The following is a 24287-nucleotide window of genomic DNA, read 5'->3' as shown; positions in this document are numbered from 1 at the left end:
CGCTCGCTTCGGCACCAAGGTGCGCTGTGTCAGCACGTGATCGCCAGTGCCCAAAGGACCACTCGAACTCTCTCAAACTCAATTTTCCCGTCAAATCAGGCGTTAATTCTGCACAAAATTTTCGGGCTCAGGGGTTTGTTCTAACGCTGCCAGGGAGAAGACAAGCGGCAAAGCCCAGCTGCTCCCTTGGACAGCCTTCCAGCTCTGCCTTACTCAACAGACGCCCTTGAGCCCTATGTTGACAAAGAGACAATGGAGCTTCACTACAACAAGTGCGGTACCATGATCCAAGCCTTGCGCATGCTGTGCGTGGAACTGCCTTCAGGGATCTAGCATGCATGTGCACACGTGGGAGCAGTAGCCTATCCATTGTAGCAATTTGACGATGCCATAAATTCTTGCATAGCGCTTTGCACTGGTGCAGAACACCCCTCAGGAGCAGATCAGATGCCAATGCGTCAAGCCACATGTCATCATGTCCTGGGCTCTCTCAACTGTATTAATGGCTTGCCATTTGCTGCAGGCACCATCAGACGTATGTGACCAACCTCGTGAAGGCACTGGAGAAAGCGCCGGAGTTGAAGGAGATGGATCTGAATGAGTTGCAGCGGGCAGTGGGCACAGAGAGGGTGCCCAGGGAGGTCCAGTCAGCTGTGCGCAACCATGGAGGGGTGAGCTCAGCCTCTCTCAAGCCCCTGACTTGTCCAACAATGGCTCTGCTTGCGGCAATTCATTTTGGATCATTTTATTATTATTATTATTATTACACTCTTTTCCTGCCGAAGGCAAGGTGCGTCTGCAGACAAGCTGCATGTAAAGGCTGCCAAATTCCTACCCCTTGTTGGACTCGCCAGATCCAAGCAAGACCCAATCAACTGTGGGCACGGTGCTCAGTATTTGTACCGCCCCCCGCCAGCCGGGATCATTTTGGTGGGGGATAATTCATGCACCTTGTGCATTTTGTGACACACACACAGACACTACCCACCAGGATAAGCAAATACAAGCAGCATTCGGAGTACCCCTCTGGAACAATTATGCATGCATGCCAAGTTGACATTGCCAATGTAACCTTATATATTCCTGAAACTCGCCAGTGCTGCTTGGAGAGGCATGATTCTAAATAGGCCTTGAATCTGTTTTGGCTCTTTTGAGGCCTGCATATGGAGTCTTATTCGCCTTGGCATTCTGGCCAAGCAGATCCATGTTTTAAATGACTTTAGTTTCACAAAAATCAAGTCTCTTCCTGGGACGTGCAGGGCCATTGGAACCACAGCTTCTTCTGGAAGGTCATGGCGCCGGCAAAATCAGGCGACGCAGACTTTGTCAAGTCGGCGTCCCCGGAGCTGAAGGCAGCCATTGAGAAGACCTACGGGTCTGTGGACAACCTGCAGAGGAAGTGAGGCCTTCCCCTCTTGTGATGGCTTGCAATTGTGTTATTCCCATCCTGAACTCTCTTCTGATCACCTGAACCTGCTGTCAACTAACTTGAATGTGATTGGCATGGTGACCATGTGTCACAGAGGCTCACTTTCACATAATGCCTGCAAAAGAACCTGCGACAACATTAATCATCTAACAAATGCATATAGTAGCTGTGTTGCCCTTGCTCACCCAATGATCAAGACATTGCGCTGCGTCTGGCTTCAATGCATGATCCTGCCGAGGTGGCAGGTACAAAGAGGAAGGTCTCCGTGCAGAAATGTGGTTGGGAATGCAAAGTTTGAGTGTAATATCAAGCTCCATATGATCTATGCCTCACATCATATATGTGGCATGCTGCGCAGGTTTGGCGATGCTGCGCTGACGGTGTTCGGGAGTGGGTGGACTTGGCTTGGGGTGGATTCACAGGGCGGCCTTGTAATCACAACCACCCCCAACCAGGTAAGCGCAGGGGCATCCTAAATACAATTGTTGTATTTAATATTTCCCTGGTGCGTGCCTTTGTCTCGTGCCAGGGGCTCACTGTGGGGAACATCTTCCATCCTTTATTTAGAGTCTTGTGACCATGTTAGAAACAGCGAGATGCATGCATCAAGGCTGGGGAAGGTCCAGAAATGAGGGGAAGGGCAGCTCTAAAATAGAAGTTTCCTGCAGCAGCAATACAACCATCCCCCGCCTCAATAGATTTGTCTGCAAGCTGGCAGTCCCCATAATACAGTTTTGACATGCGCTTACATGGAGGGTCTATAAAATTTTCTTTGAACTAGAGTGGTCCGCACGTAGGCTCTTGCTTGAGATATTATTAGTCTCTATGTTTCATCTATCTGCGACTTTGCTGTCGTTTCGAGCTCCCCAGCCTCTACTTTTGCAGCTTGATTTACATATGGGCAGGCCACAACAATGATGGCCTCAAATTTCAGGTGCCCCTCTAGATTGGGCGGACTAATAAGTACTGGAGGGGTGCCCAATGCATGTCTGATGCATGTGCAGGACAATCCACTGATGGAGGCAGCAGTGGGGGGACAGTCGCACAGTCCCCTGCTGGGGCTGGACATGTGGGAGCACGCCTATTAGTGAGTGCACCCGCTAATTGAACCCCCTTGCTGCATGCATAATGTGTGCTGTGAAAATACTGCTTGTGTGTGCTGTCCTGGTGCCCCCAGTCTCCCCTTGTCTCAGAAATGCCAATTTAGGGTGCCTGACAATTTTTGCCGCCATCAGATGCATCTTCAGATGCCCATATGGGCAACCACTCTGTGTCCGAAGTGCACCTCAGCTTGCAATAAGACTGGCACAGACAGCAGCCAGTCGTTTTTGCAGGCTTACAGCTGCATTCCAGACATACAGCTGGGGATGTTTGTTCACCCCCACACTATTCTGGAGATGCTTACAGCAGTTTCTTAGGCCAATAATAATACGTGCATGTGCTGTATAATAGCTGGTGATTGTCCTTGAGGAATGTGTGGTGCCGTTGCGCAGCTTGAAGCACCAGAACAAGAAGCCAGAGTACATCAAGGACTGGTGGAATGTGGTGAACTGGCGCCAGGTCAGCGACAACTATGACCTGGCACAGCAGGGCAGGGACCCCTCAGGGACCACCCTGGCCGGCCGTGAGGGGGTGGCCCGGGCACTCTAGGGGCCCTGAATGAACACCAATCTAGATGCCTTGACTTATGGTCATGTAGTCTTGCGGAGCATGCTCAGACTGAGAGACACAACGCTGTGAAGTGCGTTGCAAAGCATCATTTCCAATTTTGGGACTACGCAACCTTTAAAAAGAACGATACACTTGGCTCAGCTGCATGCCTCCATGCACACAGACGAATTCCCAAAATGAGGCAGTATGCACTGGGCGGTCCATCATATTCAAGTTGAGAGTTTTTGATAGTCATGCCCTCTGGAAAGCAAGGTCAGTACTTGGCCAGAGTTTCGAGCTCAGACCATAAAACCTCCTGATGTGCTCTGTAAGAAGACACCTGCCATGAGAGGCAGGAATGCAGACACTCTTGGGAAATAAGTTGGCATTGTTGGCAATACATCAACAAATTGCATGTAGTGCTGTTGTTAATGTTGAGCTGCAATCAAACAGCATGCCCATTGATGATGATGCCATACTCTTCACCTAGCAACCTCGACCATGGAGAGAGATTGTAGGCGCTAGCACATCTGATGTCAACAGCTATTAGCTCAACTCCCTCTGCTTTGCCATTGTTTACATTATTTAAGATAGCTTGGCAGAGCCCTGCCAAAAAATTTTTATGCTAAAACTCAAAGCCACCACCCGACAGAGTCTGCAAATAGTTGGCAGACATAGTGGTGGCAAATGAATGGCCTTACTTGACCGTTCATGCATGTTCATCTCGAGTCCCAGAAGCATGCATGCCATATAGAGTGGCACTCAATATTGAAAATGCAACCCTACTTGTCAACATTTCAATTGCAAGGAACGGGGCAGAATCTCAAATGCTGTCCCCAGGTATCCTGCACTGTACCGCCATCTTCTGATACAGTATGACAAACTATCGCAGGAGCAGAACCTTCCTGAACTTCAGACAATGCTGGTCCAATTTGCTGCTCCACCAATGACAGTCAATCATCTCATGCAACCCAAACTATGCAGTGCCTTGTCAAGCAGACCACTGGGGACCGGCACACCAGTACTTCAATACTGCCTCTGGTCAAAGGGACTCTGCCAGTAGTTGTACCAGCTACTGATGTGGATTCTGTGTCATCTAGTCCCCTACACTTTGTCACAACCTGTTGAAAAAATGCCTTCCTGCTTATTGCTCTGGCGCAGTGCGATTTTTGGACAGTGCGTCCTTCTCCTACTCGCCAAAGCCCCTCTCCAGGCTGCGCTGTGCTCAGTGACTTGTAACAAAGACCCTGCCTTTGCCTCCAAAAGAGTCACGAATGCCACGCAACAAGTGCGACACCCATTAGTCTGGAGCCACATGCTGTGCTCTCCAGTCCAAGAGGCCAGCCTGCGCCCAATCCGGCTGCCACCTGGCGCTTCCTAAACAAGCACGCCACCGTCACCTGTCCCGCGGCGTGCGGCAGCCTGCCTCCAAATTTGGCGCGCTGCCACCGCTGCCAACTGTACCGCGGCGTGCGGCGGCGGTCGCCTCCATATTCGGTTTATCACCGCCACCGCCCCGTATGGCGGCGTGCGGCGGCCGCCATCTTCCAAAACAGGCGCAGATGCGTCGCCGTCGCCCGTAGCAGGGCGTGCGGCGGCGCGGCGGCCGGCTCACCGCTTCTGCTTGTAGAGCTTGGAGAGCGCGAGGTAGGAGCCGATGTGGAAGATGACATAGAAGGCTAGCAGGATTCCCACGCAGGTGCCGATGCTCAGCTTGTACCCCCAGAAGTCCAGTAGATCGTCGCCGGTGGTGTTGCACTGGGGGGTGAGCCCCCCGCTCGCAATCTGCACCACCTCGCTGTCCGCCTCTGCGCAAAAGATACACATCTGACTCAGTGCTTCGTTCAGTTATTCTCTGGAATGACGTGCGTGGCAGGGCACACAAAGCAATGTCCTTGCATGAAAAATTTCCGGCAAAACAGTGTGTCTCTTATTTTGGCCTCTCTCTTTGGTACAGAGGCCTCCCAACAGTCTTGCATTTCCCATGTGATCTGATGAGCCGTCTATTCAGGCCTGCTTTACTATTGATATTTATTATATTATTATTATATATATATTGGGTGCCAGAAAGATGTTGCAGCAGCTCACTGCACAAAACACAAGAGATTGGGGACATTGTTGTCATAATTGTCAGAAGGCAGGTGACTCACGGAGGAGGTGGCGGCCAAAAGAGGCGGGTGACCAGGCGCGGCCGTTGGGGGGCGGCGACTGCCACCAGCTGGCGGGGGAGGGGGGGGACCAGTTCTGGCCTGCCGGGGGGGACCACTGCCCCGGAGCCTGCCCGGACGCCATCGCGTTGTTCTGCACCACAATCGAATTTTCTGGTTACTAAAGGTCAGAAACTAACACGTTTTGCACAGAAGCATCAGCAATTTTGGCCAAAGCCTGACACGGGTGGTGCTCAGGAGACGGCTATTGCTAGCCTCCGCTGATAAAGGCAATGTGCAATTTAAACATGGCCATAGGAATGGATTCGCTAGTCTGCGGCCATGCAATTAGACAGACTTATAAAGCTGAAATGGCTTGAACTGGCCGTCAGTCCAAATGTTATCCAGGGACATCATCGCCTCGAACACAGAGCCTCAAAGGTGGCCCACGTACAGTACGGTACAGTATGTGCAAAAGGGTCACATTAATGTTGTCACCCTATCAGGCAGGTGTCGGCATGTGCGCGCACCTGCTGCATGGCCGCCAGCTGTGCCGCATCGGCACCGCCGGCCCCCGGGGCCAGAGCGGCTCCCTGAGGAATGGCGTTTCCAAAAGTGTTTGGGCCACACGGCGGATAGACGATGCCTGACAGCTCAAGCTTCGACACGGCCTCCATCGCATACCTGCGCCAGCAGAAAAAGCAGGTCAGCAAGCTTGCATTTGGAGACCAAATTTGGACAGCTCGCAAACAAGCCCAATCCAACGGAGCATGACCCTGGTATTTTTAAAGTCAGAAAGACCCTTGTCAAATTGCTTTGAAGATTTTCCAGCATCGCCGGAGGTGCGAGTCTCAGAACAAGCACTACACACTAAACCCTCCAGTATTAAAAAACAAGGGTGAGCGCACTTGGTGTAGGAGAGGTAGGATAGTCCGCGCATGACAGCCAGCTTCATGTCATCGATGCGCAGGTAGAAGCCAGACAGCAGGATGGAAGCCGCCACGTAGCCAGTCGCCAGCACATACGCCAGATCCTGGTTAGGCGTCAGCCAGACGCAGAATACCTGTCCATGCCAAACATTGTCTCAACACTAAGCCTTCTTGCGGTTTCTCTGGATGTGAGGCCTCAGATGACCTCTTCTTGCGGTTTCTCTGGATGTGAGGCCTCAGATGACCTCTTAACTGGGGCACACTGTGACAGGACGTGCAAGCATCTCAGCGATTGAATGGGAGTGCTGCCGTTGTGAATTGAATAAAAGGCTCTTTTGCACTGCTTGTCAGTTGGCAACAAGGGATATTTCACATGGGAGACAATGATTGTCACAAAAACAATGGCAGGAATGACTGCAGAAAGCATCCTCTGAATTGACACAAATCTGCCAAAAATTTGGAGGAATGCAACGAGAGGCGTCTCATGGAACGACGCTGGTGACCCAAAACCTGTGGTAACTAGAGCAGGGGGTACTGAATATGACAGTTGTGTTGACATGGCATGATGCACAATTGCTACTGGCTGTAAGCATTGCATGGTGGAGAGTATCAAAGGAAACCAGGGTTGCTGATATGGTGGAGTGCGGGTCTAGGACGGCGTGCCTGCAGCTGGATGGAGATCATGGACTGCAGCGCGGTGATGCACAGATTCAGCAGCACGGCGTGCGCCGATAGCCGCAGCCCCGCCAGACCGTACGCGCACAGGCAGCCGCACAGCGAGTTTATTATCACAAACGGAATGCCTGCGAGCAGGGACAACAGATATCTCAGGCCCCATTCCCGGATTGCAAGCATTGGTCTATGATGCTTGTGGGCATCGTCGGCTAGGGCAGAAGCATCAGTTCATGAGGGAGTTCAATTGCGCCACGAACATGCAGTCAAAGGTCACTAACGTAACCCAGATCAACAGTATCTCAATCTTCTCGTTTTGTGCATGTCATGTGTCATGACGAAGCAGTGACGTTGCTGCCAGGCAATGAGACCTCTCTGCTATCAAGCATTCTGCGTCTGACATTGAAATGCTGCTTTTCCAGCTTGAGCAGAAAGACCAAGTGGAAGAGGGCTGCATCACATGAGCTCAAGATTTGTCGCCTTTCAGGGACCCATGCTTGTTTCTGAGCAGGTTATGGAACGGAGACACTCACTGGCGATTACAAAGCAGGGGTTTCACGCCTGAAGCTTGCACAAGAGAGTCTTACACAAAAACTGGCACAAGGCGCTTGCTGTGGACCTGTTGAATCTTGCCACGCAGACGACAACAGGAGGGTTTGTTATTTTAAGATTTTTTAGGTTTTTAAGATTTTTAAGATCGAAGATGAAGGATTTTAAGATTTTTAAGATGAGAGATCTTATAGATGAAAATTTTTAAGATTTTTAAGATTTTAAGAGAGATCCACGAGAAAGGACACTCACTGGCGATGACTGAGGAGAGGTAGTAGGCGGAGGGGTGGTACAGATCATTCGAGATGTCAGCTGCGAAGAATCGGCGGTCGGCGACGTAGAAGGACATGTAGCAGAAGGGCAGCAGCTCGAACAGCAGCAGGATGAAAAACAGCAACGCCAGCCGCCTCGTCACACTGTCCGGGCCGGAGGGCAGGTCATAGAATGCCAGGCCTGCGCCAGTAACACATTATTATTATTATTTCTCACATGTCGGCAAGTGTCTCTTCACATGCTGGCACATCGGCAATGCCGAGGCTGCGCCATGACACATTACAGACAAACACCAACTTGCTGGTCCGTCATGTACGGCCGCGCCTGTGCTACAATAATTGACGTTGAGGCTTGTCAAAAAAGGTAAAAAATGGCTAAGCCTGCGCCAAAAGACTACACCGAATCTCTTGCCAGCTGGGTGTCACTGACAATCTGGGACTGGAAAAAGAAACGCGGGTGTGACGTGAATTGCACGGTCTGTGTGGTCAGCCAAGCATTGCTCATGTGAGCATGCATAGAGCTTGGCTGACAGGTCATAAAGCCCCGAGCATGTGCCAAGAGACACAACGCCATGTCTGACATGCAGGCATGGCTTGAAACTCTAAGTCCGCTACGAAATGACTGCCTTGCACTTGCTGATCTCTCCCTTCCTACAGCCCACCTCAAGATATTCTCTGGCATGCCCGCCGCATCCACACAACAATCTAAGCTGGCCCTCTAATACTCTATCAAGAATACGCTCTGTTTGTATACCCGCAGTTTAACCTGCATCCGCTTCTTCCCATGCAAGCAAGTGTGAGCTTCTGCGCGCGTACTAATAACCGTCATGACCACCACAACCAAAGGGTCTTACATTAAAGTTTACCCATGTGTCTTATAGAATTATTGACCCTTCATCGAACCTAAACCCTAAATCCACCATTGCATTCCCCGTGGAAAATTATTACTCTAAAGGCCCCTTCCCAAAACCCAAAACCCTAAATCCATATTCCCTAAACCCTAAGCTAAAGTGGGTGAAGAATAACGTCAGGGACCAACGGGGGGTGACTGATGGGTAGACATGCGCGCGTCGCACCTGCCAGGCAGCCGACCCATGTAGAGAGGAAGAGGCGGGAGGTGGTGTCGGTGGGATTCCTCAGCTGACCCAGCATCGCGCGGTTCAGCAGGATCCGGAACTGCGTCCACCAGCTGCAGAAACGCACCACAAAAATGAGCACACTTGCATTTGCAGGGCTGTGGTGCAAAGCGGTGCCTGTGGTACATGTTGCAAGGCTTGGTGGCTCATGAGGTGCTTGGGCTACAGGCTGAGGGCAGTTCCTCTGCTGGATGTCCTGCACAAAGTGACTGCAAAAATATTTCAACAAATAAAACTCCCCTGTGGAGTGTATCCCACCCTGTCTAGCTCCCCTACTCTTTCAGGTTGCTAATATGCTCATCATTGAGTCATGCCCATATCTTGCTTGCCTGTCTTGATGCCTTGCTACAATTTATAGGGCTCAGAAGGGTTTTAAGGGCCAGAAATATCATATAAAAAGAGGCCCCACCTGGCGGCGTATTTTCCCGAGGCCCACTCCATCTGCTTTTTGACCTGGGCCTTGCCCACAGCCTCCAAGTCTTCCAGGCTGGCAATGCTCCCCGCCTTGCCCATGCTGCTGCGAGTACGGCCCACCACCGGCGCCGTCGTTGCAGGCGCAACCTTCGCAGACCCCTGCGCAGCGCAACAATGCCCCTTTGAGCTGCATTCCAGGGGCGCAACATAATAATCCTTGTCTCCTAGGTGCAGGAAGGTGGGGGTGGGATTTGCCCGGGTAGACTTTGTACAGAAATACTGGTGCCAGCATGGCGGCTTGTGGCAATGTTGCTGCTTGCTAATCAGGAGTAATTGCCCGTATTTTCTCAAGAACTGGCTATCCCAGAATCTTTTTTGATTGTGGTGCATCGGGGCAAAAATGACATGCTCATCGTTTCGAGCCTGGCCAGAGCCTCTGTGTACCAGCCCATCAATGTCAGAGGGACCCCGTACATGATTTGGATTGAGCATATCAAGCACTTTGCAGTATCCCATTTGGGCATAGCTACACATGTGGAAGGCTAATCGCTGACCTGTCTGCCGATGCCCCCCCGGGGGGTGGAAGGCTTGGTGGGCGAGGATCGCCCACTCAGTCCCTTCTCTGCGCGCTCGTCAGCCCTCTCCTCCTTCCTCTCCTTGGCGAACGCCACCGCCGCCCGTTGCACGTCCCCAACTGAGCACATAGACCTGCGCGCAAAACGACAGGAATGTTCAACCTTGGATTCTAGCGCCAGTCCCCTCTTTCCATTCTACCCTCTTTCCTATTTACTGTTTCTCGCGTGCGCATTATTCTACGCGCAGCCACAATCCATTCCCAATGCGTAGATTGAATCATTAAAATTGACCTGTTACTGTAATGCTCATGCTGCTGCACGCCAGCTCCTGGGCTGCCCCTTTAGTGGAGCCCGGCAGTGTTGTGATAGAAGCATGCGTGTAATATCTGAATTCACTGCTTTTTAGTGTTGCAGCAGCAGGCCGCTGAAGAGGTGTAGCCAGGGCAATTAAATGGAGCCTGGCCTGATGAGGAAAGTGCAGTCACATCTGGCATTGGCAGCAGAACAGGCAAGGTTGCCAGATCAAACAACACCGGGCATTCAGATCAGGCAGAAAGCCACACCAGGCCAACAACATTTCCTGCGGCTGCCAGTTCAGGGAGGGACTTAAATGACAGAGCCTGATCAGGCAATCAGGCATCCAAGCCAGATCAGGCGCGCACCTGCTGTGGTAGGAGGCCGGCTTCTGGAATCCCACAGAGACGAGGTCCATGAGCCAGTCGGAGACGGCGCCGTCCCTCTGGTAGGAATAGGAATAGCCCAGAGCGTCGCTGAACCAATCGAGTGCGCGCTTGGGCGAGCCGAAGTAGAGATTGTGCCCCTCTGACAGCACCACGCACTGCGCAGCAATATCAGTCTTATCATCAGCAATATGAGTCAATGGGCAGCATGAGAAATGGCCCTTGTGCATGGGGCCTAGTGGGGTGAGACAAGGAGCGCCCTCATCAAGTCCTGCTGCAGTATCATTACTTGTTTTCACTCCTTTTAGCTAAGTATATTGACGCTCCGTCCTCTCACGCATTCAACCCCTCCAATGAGGAGTGCCATTGTGCCTCTCATCTGGGTACTTCGCGGGTTTAAAGCTGGCATCATGCTAAAAAATCAAACCCCCGTGCTGCCAAAGGGGCCATCCTTTGAAGGCACATGCATCCTTGTCAAACATGTCCCAGATGGCTCATTTATACCCCTTGTGCTGAGCTGGCAATAAAGAGCCTTCAGTCGAAGGATTTGACGACCCCAGAGAAAGAGGGCAGTCTAGCTAGGGGAAAGGAGTTAGTCCAGGCACCTTGCCGAATGTGGCCCAGATGGCGAGGGCAGCCCCTCATCCTCAGCTGGCATGCAGTGCAAAAAGGCTTGCAATCCTTGGATCCAGGGCGGGAAATATATAGATAAGCATCTCTCACGGTGCAATTGACTGAGCTCAGATTGAAAGCGGTTGAAGAGGGAAAGAAAAAGCAAAGAAGTGGAAAACAAAATAGGCACCTTGTCGAACATGTCCCAGATGGCAGATCGTGGCTGGTGGATGGATGCGATGATGGTGTGTCCCAGGTCCGCCAGATTGCTCATGTGCTCCATTACGTTCAGCGCAGCGAAACTGTCCAGCCCTGCACGCGCCAAACCACTACTGTCAGTGACATGCATTGCATCGGACAGATGTGCCGGCCAAACATGCAAAGCTCCTGTAACATGTCTTTGGACGTGTAGTCAGATCTCCTACTACTTGCGCAGGTACACGAAGCTGGCGGACTGGGACTACATCCAAACTGACACTGTCAGTGATATCACAGGGCATCTTCACAGCTTGGTCATGTCTGGTTCCCTGTCACCAGATTGACAGACACCATAAGGCCCTGCGCTCCAATTCTGTGCAACTGGTCAGCTACCTCTGCTGGCACAACTTTACCATGTACCCCCTTGCACTTCCCACAGCATGAAGCACTGGCCCCAATAAGCAGGGCACACATTGCAATTCTCCGACCCCCAAAAGAGGTGCCCAAGCTGCATGCTCGTTATTGCTTCCAGTTCATAGTGACAAAGCTGCTGATTATAAGAGTGCGCTGCAGGGTGTTGCGCCCATCTGGCGTGTGGGCCCTTTAGTTGCCTTCCATGAGCAAAGCACAGTGATTCGACTGTCAAGGGCATTGAGTGCAGGCGAGGCGCGCACCGGTGGTGGGCTCGTCCAAGAAGAGGATGGAGGGCGCGGAGATGAGCGCGCATGCAATGTTCAGCCGCCGCTTCTCGCCGCCCGACAGGCCCCGCACCAGGATGCCTCCCGGCAACGCCCCGCCCACCTGATCCACCCAAGAGACACACCCACTGAGACCCTGACATTCACCCCACCTGCGTGATTCGCTCAATACGTACCATACAGGCCGTACACCCCATACAGGCCCCGTCGTTAATGGGAAACGTGCTTGGGCAATCACTGATGTCATTCTAGCTTTGATCCGCATGGTGTGCCTAATTACTTGATCTCTTCATATATGTTTGGCAGTGGTGGGCTTGAGCATCCCAGAATTTAAGACTGTTTCTGCTGCTTTGGTTGCACAGCCAGCGCTCCTTTTCCCCAGACCCTTACTATACCCACATCAGCCCAGAGCCATGTATTCCACCGCCAACAGCTCTCTCACTCACATTCTTGCTAAAAAACACCCGCATTGCCTGTGACATGCAGCGCTAACGCATGCCTGCCACAAGAGCTTTACACTGCCGCCTGTGAGAGGCGGCAACCATGACTAAAAGTGAGTCACTCGCCTGCGTGTCGCGCGAGCGCCAGAGCCCCATGATTTTGAGCACTTCCTCGATTCGCACTCGCCGGTCCTCAGGCGAAATTGCTTTTGGCAGAGTCAGCGTGGCGGTGAACTTGAGAGTCTCCCATGCGCTCATGGTGGGCACGAAACAATCTTCCTGTGCCACGTAGGCGCTGTTGCGCTTGAATTGCACCCCCAGGGGCCGCCCGTTCATCATCACCTGCGCGCATGTGCCGCCATGTGCCGTCAGCACATTACTATCGTTATTGTTCTTCTCTGCTATTGCACTATTCCACCCAAGCGGCCTCTGCGCCTTGATTGAAATGACAAAGGAATTGAAGCAACTGGCGGGACTAGCCTCAGGACGAAAAATAGTGTCATGAAGAGCCAATGCACACCAAATCTGACACTCCAAGAGAAATAGACAATTTGGCTTTAAGCTCTGGTTGAGAACAGCTTGTTGGCCCCTGCTGTGGCATGCACACGGGGTGACCAGAACCAAGGACAAGGCTCATATAGAACACATGGCTCTAAAGTCATTCTTGTAAAGATGACCGAGCCAGGCCAGCCTTTGCATCCTGCCTTTCCTGCCAGGTGTTTTCCACGTCCAGCTGGTCAATGCTGCGCGTCAGGCTCCCGTGTTTGAAATCAAGAATGAAGCACGGATTTGACTCCAAGAATAAGGCATGGGCAGCGCACCTGCCCCTTGAGCTTGCCGCTGGACTTGCGCAGGGACAGGATGTCCAGCAGAGTGGACTTGCCGGCCCCGCTCGGCCCAAGCAGAGCCACGCATTCACCCGGGTAGGCATTGCCTGACGACGGGTGCAGTACCTGCGCGCAGCACGCCGTCACATGTCAACGACACAGCGGTGTCACCCCTTTATTTCTGCATGTTGGATGTCATGCTGGACGCTGGCTCTGGCAGTCAGAGCCAGGCACCGGATCAGCACCCAAAGTGGCTGCAAGCGGTGTAGTGTTGCTGACTGACTAACAGTGACAGACTTGCTGCTGTTGGGTGAGGCAACGGCAAGCCCTGCATCGATAGCTTTCAGGACATGGGCCATATTGCAGTAGGGTGTTATTTTCAGTGAAATTTCTTGACGGGTTAATTAGGCCTATGCACAGCTGATCAGAGGAAAAGTGGACAGGATAATAAAAGTGGTGCCAGACAGTGGCTGCACACACCTGCTTCTGTTTGAGGGTCTTCTGGTCCAAGACATGGCATGTGACATCAAACCACGCCAGGTCGGCAGGGTACTGCACAGCCAAGTGGGAGGCTGTCGTGTTGCCAGCTTCCACGTCCTTTTTGTTCCTCTGCACCCATCTATCCACGCAGTAGCATCCCTCCTGTTGGACGTTGGCAAATGGGCTACTGGTCAGCAAGAAGCATTGCGTACAAATCTTTGAAGCTCAATCAAAACCATCTTTTCGATTGATAATGAAATATGCGCAAAGCAATGTCTCCTGGAGCTTCTGCAGTCAAAACGATAAAGTGGGGATTTGACTGCAAGATGCGACAGCAACGAGCACAATTCAAATATAGCGTCAGTTGACAACCTGCTACCGGTCTCAGATGTTTCAATGGCAAAATCTACAAGGTTTCGAGGACTTCAGGGCCGATATACAGTGCCCATCTTGAACTTCTGAGTCAATAATCCACCCTAAATATTTAGCACAGGGTAGCATAGAGCTGCTCAAGAACCAGTGATTGCAGGGAACATCAAATACATGTCTAGATCTTCAACTTTCATATACAGTGCCCATGCACAAAACTCTCGTTCACTTTTGGTATACTATCCCCTGACCCCAAACGCTGGAGTAGCTATCCTGCGCAAGTTGCACCCGGAACGGGGCCTGGCGATGCTGCATCTGGCCCACATGAAGCAAAGTGAATCACCTCACAGTTGCAGCCTCGTCTCCAGGCGTTCACAGCCCGGGCCTTGTGTGCGGCAGTCTCGAGCTCTTCTGTCGGACCGCCAGTAGGGGTCGTCTCTGAACTTTCCCTCAACTGATCTGCGTCCTCGGTCTTAGCGCTACTTCTAAAGCGTCCAAAGACGCGTTTCCAGGACTTGGAAACCACGCCAGACACCTTCTCTAGACTGTACAGCAGCAGCACGCCACCCAAGACGTGCGCGAAGACCACGGCAGGCACGAAGATTTCCCACAGCACTGCCATTCTGTCGGTCTATGCCACCTCAAACTCAATTCTTATTGCCCCATGGTGGCGTCGAAATGTAAGATATCGCACGGTGGGGTTACGTTTATAGCAGCGATGTGTGAGCTTGCGTATGACAAAGGTCTGTCTCTGGCAGTTCACGCATTGGAGATTGGAGCCTGCCCTCTGGGGATCAACCCCGCGCTTCCAGATCAAAACCTAGCATGGAAGACGATCGCACTGTCCAAATGTAAGTGACTATTGCGGAAGTAGTCCCGCGATGTTGTTCCCCGCTGATGGTCTGAACAAGTCCAAAATGAACAGATAATACTCGGGAGCTTGGTGCATGAATCTGCAGTATCAAGTTACAGCAGGCGGCTGCTGCACAATTCTCTGGCTGAGTGTAGTGCTTTGCCATTGCACCGTGCCTGTTATTGCCCATGGTGTGGCCAATTGGCAAGTGTGGATACAATAATATGATCATGCAGTGCATACTAGATGTTTCGTGTCTAGACTTCTATTGCATAGCATGATCACTTCAGTTGGACCACCGTGCCATGGGCTGCCAAAGGGTGTGCAGTCTTTGCATGCATCGCTGCAATGCGTTATCGCTCATGTCACTGCTGACGTCATCGCTCATGTCATGGCAATCAAAGCAGACGGCCGCTGCGCGAGCGCGCTGCGTCCAGCGCAGCGTTGTTTTTTGCTTTTGCGCTGCCCAGCAGCGGCCAGCTGGCAAGCGCGCTGCCGGAGCCTGCAGGACTCAGCGTGGCTCCACTGGGAGCACCACTTCCCTGCACAAAAACCCGACACAGATTTTGAGACATTTGCAGTAGTCGGCCCGGGATGTCACTTACGGTCAGGCAGGCGATTCCAGCTATCCTATCAGAGGCCAGCTTGCAGGATTCCGAAAGTAATACTCGGGGGGCAATATCTGAGAGTTGTTTTTCGTTCAATGCGCCTTTTAGCTTGTAAGGTAATTGCCCTCCACCTGACCCGGGCTTCCTTCAAGGTAAATATAATCTTGTTGCCCTTCTCTTATTCCGGGCAATTAAGCATCTCACCCAAACAAGGCACCCAGACCCCTGCAAATTACTGTGTGCACTCAAGCAGCAGGCGGACGAAGAGCATTCAATGCAAGTCGCTGACCTCATCCCGGCCCGGTGATGTCAGCGCGCGGTCGCCGCTGCCGCCGCGGCGCGACCGGATTGCCTCCTCGAGAGTGAAGTCCCCGCGGTTCGACGGCGCTCCTGCCGCCGCCGACTCATCCACCCGGAAGTTTCCCCGGCCGCCGCCGCCGCCACCGCCGCTGCGCTGCCCGGCCTGCTGCCCGGCCGGACTGCATGCCGGGCACACATCGATTGTCAGAGAAGACTACTCACTTGCACTGCTTCTAGCCTTGAAAGCTAAAGTGCAAATTAGTCAATGTCAATGATCAACTGACGACCGCAATGGAACGCATTCAGTGTTCAATGTAATTTGGCCGAAGTGGGTGTTGCGGAAAGTATACTGCCTTGCAACAACGTGCACCGTTTGTTGAGTCGTTACTATCACTATTCCTTGGATTATCTCACAACAGTGGCAAGAGGGAAGCAATAATTCGCTTGAAATTGCAAGAAGCATGCGCACCTGCCGTCTTTGGCGCCGGCGGCTGATGGCTTGAGAGTGACAGCCGGCCGCACATGGGGATACGCGTTGCTGACCTGGCGCACGCTGTGGGCGCTTTGAGCCACCGCCAGAGACGCCGCGGCGGCGGAAGTACCCTCCGGTGCTTTGCCGGGCCGCTTAGTAGCCACTGTAGCGCCCTCAGAATGCACCGTCTGCGTTCCAGGAAACAGTGTAATATGGAGTGGCAAGCTCTGCATAAGATTCATAGGAATTGGGCCTGCTGATGCATCCATAACTGCTGGATGCATGTGGTCACAGAGTGACAAGCTTGTCCATAGAATGGTGAATTTGCATGCATGTGGTGGCTAGTTGAAGCAACAGAAGCGGCCGCAAGCTCTCTAAATACTGACGAAATGAAGGATGGATAAAGTGGGCAGATTGAGGCAGATGCTGGTCTGGCAAAGCAGGCTGAAGGCACCACCAGCCAGCTCAGGAAAGCTGTCAGTATGAGACTTTTAAGACAAATTGAGCGCACATTGAGTGCCGCTGCTCCTAGAGCCACTCCCGAGGCCTCCACAAACACATTCTGCCCGCTGGATTCGCGACTGGCCAGCCCACTCTTCCTGTCCCGCCTGCGTCGCCCACACCGTATGGAAAAGTTTACTATCGTGAGTTGCTTTTCCTGCTTGAGGCAAGGTGCGTCTGCAGACAAGCCACACTGAAATGCTGCCAAAATCCTGCCCATGCCAGAGGAAAGGCCCACACAATACATGAGCTTGAAACCACTAAGCCCACCCTGCCTTTTTTTTTTTTTTGGTTTACCAATAAAAATGCAGCACTGAGCATTTTCTGAGGCACATCTTTGCAGCACAGTCAAAACACACGAAACAGAGCCATGTCTGCTGGAACAGGGCAGCCGAAAGTCACATCTTCAAATTGGGGCGGAACAGGTGAAAGGCAACAGCTGCAAGGGTATTGTCCAAGGTGATTTTCTGTGCAATGTCCATCATGAATCTTGCAGCCTTGCAAAATCGCAAAACCCCCACTCAATGCCGTGCATTGACCTTCAAAATCTGGACCCAAGCTAAGGAGAGGCGCACTTTCTCTTGCGCTGCTTCTTGCGCATGCGCAAGAGGATGATTGCCATGAGGCACATTAACAATAACGCTATGGTGATCAGAGCGATGCCTATGCCCAGAACGCTGTCCAGGCCGGCCTTGGACGACAGATTCAACAGGGGCAGATCCGCTCGCACGTAGCGAGTGCACAGCTGCCCCGACCTGAGCCATGCACATGATCTGTCGGTGTTGGAAGTGAACCTTGAATTTCAATTTGAAAGCACCAGAAACGGTGAGATGTTTTCAGGCAAGAGGCTATTATTGCCCCAAACCATGTGCACAACCTGATGGTGACCTCATTCAAGCATGTAAACGCAGCAAGTATGTCTTGCAACAGCTAAGTGCATGGGCTGTCAAAGCATGTGATCATCTGTAATTGCCCCTGCCTGCAGGCAAGGATGCATCCTGGCAGAAAGCTGAGAACGGTGTCTGAGGCTGTGCAAGTGCTAAGTGATGGCCATCTACAAATGACAAAATGAATTTTGCCAATGACAGTTCCTCCTTGCAATCCGGGCCGGAAATTATTATAATGCTGCAAGCATGCATACCGTGAGGCGGCTTTATCCCCTCAAGGAGTTACATGTCAATGCACTCCCCCTTGTTTGGGACAGGTGAGGTTGCTCAGCAGGTTAGTCAGCACCTGATGTAACCCTCAGCACACTGGCTGCAGTCGTCCCCTGAGTAGCCGATCCAACACTGGCAGGCGCCGCTTGCGCTCAGGCAGAAACCGTGGCCGCCGCAGGGGGGACTATCTTTGGGAGTTGGGCAGGCCACAAGCGCGAACGGGCAGTCTCCAGGGCACCCTGGGCAGATCCAACCGGGCAGCAATGAATTTCACCATTTTTCGCGGGCAAGTGACATGACAGAATGGAGCAAGCGCTTGACCAGCTTGATTGGACAAACTGTATTGATGGGTACGGCTGCTCAGTCTTTTCGCAACTATTCCAAAGAGAATGCCAAAGACAATCAAAGCGTCTTAGTTATGCATGCCACATGCAAGGGCAAGGGTTGCTTCACCATCAAACAGTGACCCCTTCCCAAGAAAGCATGTCACTTTCTGCGCGAATGTAAGATTTTATAACATGCACATCGATCTACGTATACAGCCATCTGGTCAGATGGTGAGACACATAAGCCACTCATACGCAATTATGTGTGCGTACCCAGGTTGTTGGCGTCGATTGGCGCTCGCTCGCCCGGCTCGCAGACCTGTGACAACGGAAATACATTCAATATGTCGATGTAATCATAGCTACACAGACCGTAGTAGCTGCAACGTTGAGTGCCTGGCGTGTACATCGTGTAACCCATTACCGGGGATTACTAATAATTTAATTAGTAATGGGGGAGCGGCAAGACCTGGTTGCCACAGATGGCTTGACGTGCAACGAGTGGCGCCGAGAGCAGCACAAACAGCTGGTTCGCCGATGCCTGGCCCTCAGCATCCTGCAGCGCCCGAGTCGCCAGGGCAGCCCGAAGATCCTGCACATGAATGCGGTGTTCTTCAGCTCGGCACACTTTTTCTCCTCTTTCCAGCTTCCTTTTCCTCTGTAGAGTATAAGGACAGCATCCCGACAAAGATTTTGAGACATTTGCAGTGGTCGGCCTGGGATGTCAGGCAGGCAAATCCAGCTATCCTATCAGAGGTCAGCTTGCAGGATTCTGAAAGTGATACTCGGGGGGCAAAAGTCTCTTACTCATTCATGCATGCAACGTTACAGTGTTGGGCACAGTCTTGCCTCCCTTTCAGACATCCCAAATCTCGAGAAACAGCAGGCAGATTTTCAGGAATTTCTTTTCCTGAGTTTGGCCTGTGGTGCAGTCGCTCACCAACAAAGGCGTCTGGTGACTAGCAACTCGCTGCATGCAGCCCAAACAAGCAAGGCCTAAGCTATCCTGGTGGAGAGCAGGGGCCTGCCTCAGCACGCTTTGTGAGCAAGACATGAATCCATCATGCACCGCTGTGTTCGAGGAAGCTTCACATCCCAGGCATGTTGCTGCTCAACCTGTCTATGCCTTCTTTAGCTGCCTTCCTTTGCCCTACCACATGCAGTGTAAGGTTAGTTCCAGGCAGGTAAAGCGCGCACCGCTGCGGCCGAGAAGGAGTTGGCGGGGGTCGCAGAGAAGTCCACTCGCAGAATCACACTCTGCGTGCCGGGACCGATTAAGGCGCCCGGAGCGAGCATGAGTTCGTTCACTGCAATGTGGCTGGCGTTAATTGCCAGCAGGGCGCTCAGGAACGCCTCAATAGACGCGGCGAAGGCGTAGCTTCCCAGCGTCAGGTAGCTGGACACCTGCGTCACCTGCGCGGCAGCTTCCGGGGATGACTGCTCTAAACGACCTTGCTATATCTGTGCATAGCTTATTGACTTTGAGCGAGCTGCGCGAGCAGGCACTCTTGGCCTCAACAAAAGTGCGCTGCTTACTCCAGCATGCATGCATCGTTACGAGTAGTGATCAGTTGCAGCTGGTCTAAAGCAGGTGCAAATTGGATTCCCGACAAGCAGCGCACCAGCAAGGTACACATCAAAACGCTACTACGCTTACCTGCACGTCTACGACGGCGTGCAGCGCACAGGAGGCAGAAACGCCGTCGCAGACGCCGCACTCGTCGACTAATCCGCTCTCGCAGCAGAAGCCCGCCGCGTCCAGAAATCCCGACGCGCAGCACCTGCCATGAGTCATCGTGATTAGTAATCAAACCCACAGTGCATGCTCCAATGCGGTTGTTGGCAGTTTGTGTAGCGCCGCATAAACTATTACACATGCAATTTTTGAACACAAACCGCTGGCTTTGATGAATACACGTTGAGAGGGATTATCATGTCTGATCGGTAGTGACAGCTTGCAGACTACAAATCTGTCTTTAAGCATCCCTGCCTGCCTTGAGTGTCATCAGTACTTTACCTATGGCCTTATGGTCCCGAGGCATACATGTTGTTCTTGAAGGAGGGTGTGTGCTATGGTCCGAGGCCCTGCCTAGAGCACCTAAAGTGGCGACCATTAATGCATGGTAAGCACTAGTACAATGCAAGATCACAGCACCTGTTCTGGACGTCCACTTCCAGTGCAGGCCCGTCACACTCGCCGCATGCATCCAGCCGGCCGCTCTCGCAGCAGCGGCTGCGGCGGTCAAGTAACGCCCCCTGCGCGCGCACGGCAAATGAGGGTTTTATATCGCAGGGGGATAAATCTGGGGTAGTATCTGGGTGTGGGAGAATGGGCGCATCAGCCAGGCCGCATGCGAGGGTGAGCTGCTAGAGTTTGCTGCATTATTTCCTCCTGACAACCCCTGAGGCAAACGGCTCTGGGACAAAGCCTCCTCATGTCTGTCTACAAGCCGAATGTGCCGGGCAACAGTGTAACCTGTGGGAATTGCCCACAGACGCCCAGCAAACTCCCAAGACAGCAAGTTGTTCTGCCTTGCGTTGCTTGAAATGCTCTTGCTCACTAGCCACACGGCTAGGGACCGAAGCCAGTGTGTTCCACTGTTCTCAGCTAGGCATGCACCATGTGCTGCTCACGCGTGACTTGAGTGGAAAGTGACAGCTGCTCTACCAAAAATAGGAAGTTTCATCTGGCAAGGGCCCTGCCAAGTACAGCACTGACAGCTTGATTGGCATCACCATAAGAAGTTGGCACGTTGACAGTAAGGAAACGGGGTTATGTGAAGCATGACTCACCGCGGAGCAGCAGGTGCCGTTCTGGGACACCACGCCGGTGGGGCAGCAGTTGCCCGACTGGTCAAGGATGCCTGAACAGGAGGGGGGTATTTCGCAGTATGACCCCCGAAACCCCGGCTGGCACACGCATACCCCCTTCTTACACACCCCCTGCGCCCAACACAGCAGGGGACTCTTATCCAATCATCAGCTGTCATGTCCGGTGGACAACGGGACCTTCAGGCGAGCATGCAAGCCCCCATTGCTTGCTGCGTGTTGGAACAGTTTTCTCACTCCTGTGATCAGCTCCAAGTTGCTGATGCTGCATGTTCGGATGCAGAGCAGACTCCAATGTAGCATTTGAAAGGGGCAAGCTGCGTTTCCAGGGGGGCATGGAGGGGGTGACTAATGCCCATTTGAAGCGCAGTCGTAATTATTCAATAAGTGCCAGCTTCATGATGTCAAGAATTCCCCCGATCATCTGAATTTATGAATTATCTCCTGCTCAGAGCTCTAAGGGGGCAGACCTGGCCGGCACAGTTAGTAAGCGAGCAGAAGTCGCAGGGAAGCACGTTGCACTGCAGCTGGTCGGCAGGCTGGACTCCGGAGCATTCTGTCCCATTAACAGCCTGCCCTGTCTCATCCACGCATGTGACCGCCCTCTCCATGATTCCTCCGCCGCACGCTAGGCTGCAATTGCCCCACGCCCCAATCTGCGCACATGAGATTCACTCCGATGCCATATAACTATGAAGGTGTAACTCTTAAACACAAACACTCGAATATGTCCTTAATGAAGGCAAGGCAGGCGTTGGGAGTAAGCTTTGTGTATCAGCTTCAGCTTCAAAGGTCTGGGGAAGCTTAAAAACAGGAAAGCAAGCCGAGCGTTAGGGAGGGCAGCAGGCATGCTGCACGATACTGAGCAAGAACAGGGTGAAAATTCCCTCCTGCAGGTTTGGGGCAGCTCTGCACAAGGCATCATGGATCTGCACAGAGTGTATCCCAGAAAAGGGTCACAGTCCGGTCAACCTGCCAGGTGTAGCCAAGGCATGGTGCGGTGTTGCACGCTGCGGCGGCGGCCGGGGCCGCCAGCCCCTTGCATGCAGCGGCCGGGTCTGCGACCGCGTTCCCGTTGGCGTCGACGCATGTGACCGGGCGAGTCATCGTGCCGCCGCCGCAGGTGGCGTTGCACCGGGACCAGCCGCCGGCGCGCCAGTGCGGGCGGCTGCAGGAAGCTGCCGCGCAGCTGCCAGACAGCTGCTCACCTGTACGGATTTTTCAGTTTTCATGCATTTGTTTGCTTGAGTGTGCCTGCCTGGCACATGATCACTCTGCACGCATAAAGACCATAGCTCAAGTTGACACAGGGCCCAGTCCAGGGCTATTCACCTGTGGCTAGAAGCACTCTGAGGCGATCCTGCAAGGCAGGCCCGGTCTGCTGATACTCTAGCTACGCTAGAACTATCTTTATAACTTGATTGAGAGAATGATGTCTCTGCCGCTTTCTTCCTCACTGAAACTTTTCAAGCCTCACTGTTATAAGCCTCCTACCATGCCTAAATGGTGTCACAGGCGCGCACCGCTGTAGCCGGGGCAGGCAGTCGGGTCTGCGGCGATGCCATCGGCGTTGGCGCAGATGGCGGATCGGCCATTGTAGCCCTCGCCGCACGCCGCCTCACAGGTGCCCCAGGGCGTGAAGCTGAGGCGCAGCTGCCGCGCAGCTACCGCGCAGCTGGTCGCGTTGCACGGCCGCCGGTTTCCCGGCTTGGCCGATGCATCGCACAGCACGTTGCCCGCTTGCCTGCACAGCGCAACAGGAAAAATCTCAGAGTGAAGCCAGAGCACTTCTAGGCAACGGTGATTCATGCTGCTCCAGGCTCTGCCAGTCAGATAGGCTTCATGGCCAACACATTCCCCGCATGCTTTGAACAGCAATCGCAAGCCATCTGCCATCATATATGGCATAATTTTTCTGGTGTTGTGTGCAATGGATCAGGTGAAGTAGGCATGGAATCTCCTGATGTGTAGGTACGGCGCGAAGGCCCAAAACAACCCAAGAGGACTCAGGTGGCACAAAAGCTACGAATATTCAGGTCTCCAACCGAGGGCCCCATGATTCCTGCTCCTGTCGCCGAAATGCTGAGCACAATCCTGCAAATGTGTTGTCTTGTGCCAGTGGAAGAGCTGTACTGATTTGGGAATCTGACGCAGGGCATGGTACAACATGCTTCACCAGAGACCAAACGCCCATTCAATATAAGGCCCGCCCACTTTTCTGCTCCTTTGAGCTCTGGCAGCCGCTTTTCCAGCTGTAAGGCGTGCTCAAAACCAGTTTCCAACGGCACCTTGCACCAGGGAGAGAGAAAAGTTGTGCCAGGGTCCCAGTGGAAGCTAAGGTACGGGCCGAGGTACTCACGAGCCATCGAGGGAGTTCATGCAGGCGACGGTGCGAGTCTGGACGCCGCCGTCGCACGCCGCCGAACAGGCGCCCCAGTCAGAGGGCGCCCAGTAGTACTGGGTGGGCAGGCTGAGGCTGCTGGAGCTGTCCATGCATGCCGGCTGACAGGTGGCGTTGTACTCCAAATGCAGCTGGTACGCGCTGTCTGTGATTGCATAGTCCCCGCACACCCACAGCTGAAGGTCTGTGACGAAAACACAAAGCTCTCTTTAGCTTAAGGAAAACTATGATGCCCCGTTTTGGAAGCTAGTGGGGGATAATATGACAGATCTTGAATAGTATGGGATCGAGTACAGGCATCGGTAGTTGGTCGAGACTGCTGAAAATTAAAGCATACACCAAGATGGTGGGGATGTCTCGCCAGTGGCTACCTTTGTCGAAGACGCAGTTGCCAGCCTTGTTGAGGGCGCTGTGTGAGTTGCCCAGAAACACGTCTCCAGCCCCGCAGAAGTATTCTGTCTGCGTGCATACTTGTGCAGGTGCGGGTTTCTTCTGCTGTAAGAGGTCCCTGTGAGTTGCCTCGAGGAAGTCCGCGGACGAATCGGTCTCCCATTCATTTGCTTGATTTTTCAAGCTTAAAAGAGAACATAACGTGCAGCATAGACAGACAAGAGCGACGATGACATAGCTGACACCAGCAGGCGTCGCCTTCATCGTCTCGAGCCCATTTCAGCAGTATCGACGAGGGAGTCTACCCAGTTTCCAGCTTGCGAAAGGAACTGTTGAAAATGTCGTGAGTTATGTAGTTCACAAAGTTCTTCTC

The 24287-nt window shown here is 52.9% G+C and overlaps 3 protein-coding genes across 3 annotated transcripts; 1 reads left to right on the top strand and 2 right to left on the bottom strand.

Annotated features, from left to right (window-relative positions):
- Positions 1–192: 192 nt before the first annotated feature.
- COCSUDRAFT_11684 (mitochondrial Mn superoxide dismutase) lies at positions 193–3079 on the top strand (the record flags this gene model as incomplete). The annotated part of the gene is made up of 6 exons (XM_005652254.1): positions 193–272; positions 524–671; positions 1260–1399; positions 1788–1884; positions 2434–2516; positions 2923–3079. Coding segments are annotated over 6 exons (705 nt in total), but the record flags the coding sequence as incomplete, so codon positions are not given.
- A 1542-nt stretch (positions 3080–4621) lies between these two features.
- On the bottom strand, positions 4622–14756 carry COCSUDRAFT_45983 (hypothetical protein). The gene is made up of 16 exons (XM_005652253.1): positions 14421–14756; positions 13709–13870; positions 13223–13354; positions 12585–12743; positions 11938–12064; positions 11256–11377; positions 10436–10611; positions 9753–9906; positions 9194–9357; positions 8725–8837; positions 7629–7829; positions 6876–6958; positions 6135–6289; positions 5757–5910; positions 5230–5380; positions 4622–4887 (listed from the first exon to the last, which is right to left on the bottom strand). Exons 1-16 carry the CDS (start codon positions 14697–14699, stop codon positions 4691–4693), a joined length of 2529 nt encoding a protein of 842 aa, XP_005652310.1. The 5' UTR covers positions 14700–14756; the 3' UTR covers positions 4622–4690.
- A 572-nt stretch (positions 14757–15328) lies between these two features.
- COCSUDRAFT_39345 (hypothetical protein) lies at positions 15329–24178 on the bottom strand (the record flags this gene model as incomplete). The annotated part of the gene is made up of 17 exons (XM_005652252.1): positions 15329–15472; positions 15828–16017; positions 16308–16498; positions 16822–16918; positions 17387–17566; positions 18045–18207; positions 18568–18613; positions 18764–18886; positions 19492–19707; positions 19952–20075; positions 20450–20550; positions 21088–21237; positions 21594–21779; positions 22096–22331; positions 22647–22867; positions 23483–23708; positions 23896–24178. The coding sequence occupies 17 exons, from the start codon at positions 24176–24178 to the stop codon at positions 15329–15331; spliced, it is 2877 nt and encodes a 958-aa protein (XP_005652309.1).
- Positions 24179–24287: the final 109 nt, after the last annotated feature.

Source organism: Coccomyxa subellipsoidea, assembly GCF_000258705.1.
Source record: "Coccomyxa subellipsoidea C-169, whole genome shotgun sequence".
In the NCBI taxonomy this organism is placed as follows: Eukaryota; Viridiplantae; Chlorophyta; class Trebouxiophyceae; family Coccomyxaceae; genus Coccomyxa; species Coccomyxa subellipsoidea.
The sequence above is the reverse complement of the archived record's forward strand: the minus strand, read 5'-3'. Positions and strand labels throughout refer to the sequence as shown.

Excerpts from the sequence above, each read along its gene's own strand:
- COCSUDRAFT_45983 (XM_005652253.1), bottom strand. The coding sequence starts at position 14,699 with ATGGCAGTGCTGTGGGAAATCTTCGTGCCTGCCGTGGTCTTCGCGCAC. Across the intron at positions 6,959-7,628 it reads CCTCTCCTCAGTCATCGCCA|GCATTCCGTTTGTGATAATA; the intron begins GTGAGTGTCCTT and ends CCCTGCTCGCAG. Across the intron at positions 5,911-6,134 it reads TCCTACCTCTCCTACACCAA|GTATGCGATGGAGGCCGTGT; the intron begins GTGCGCTCACCC and ends CTGCTGGCGCAG.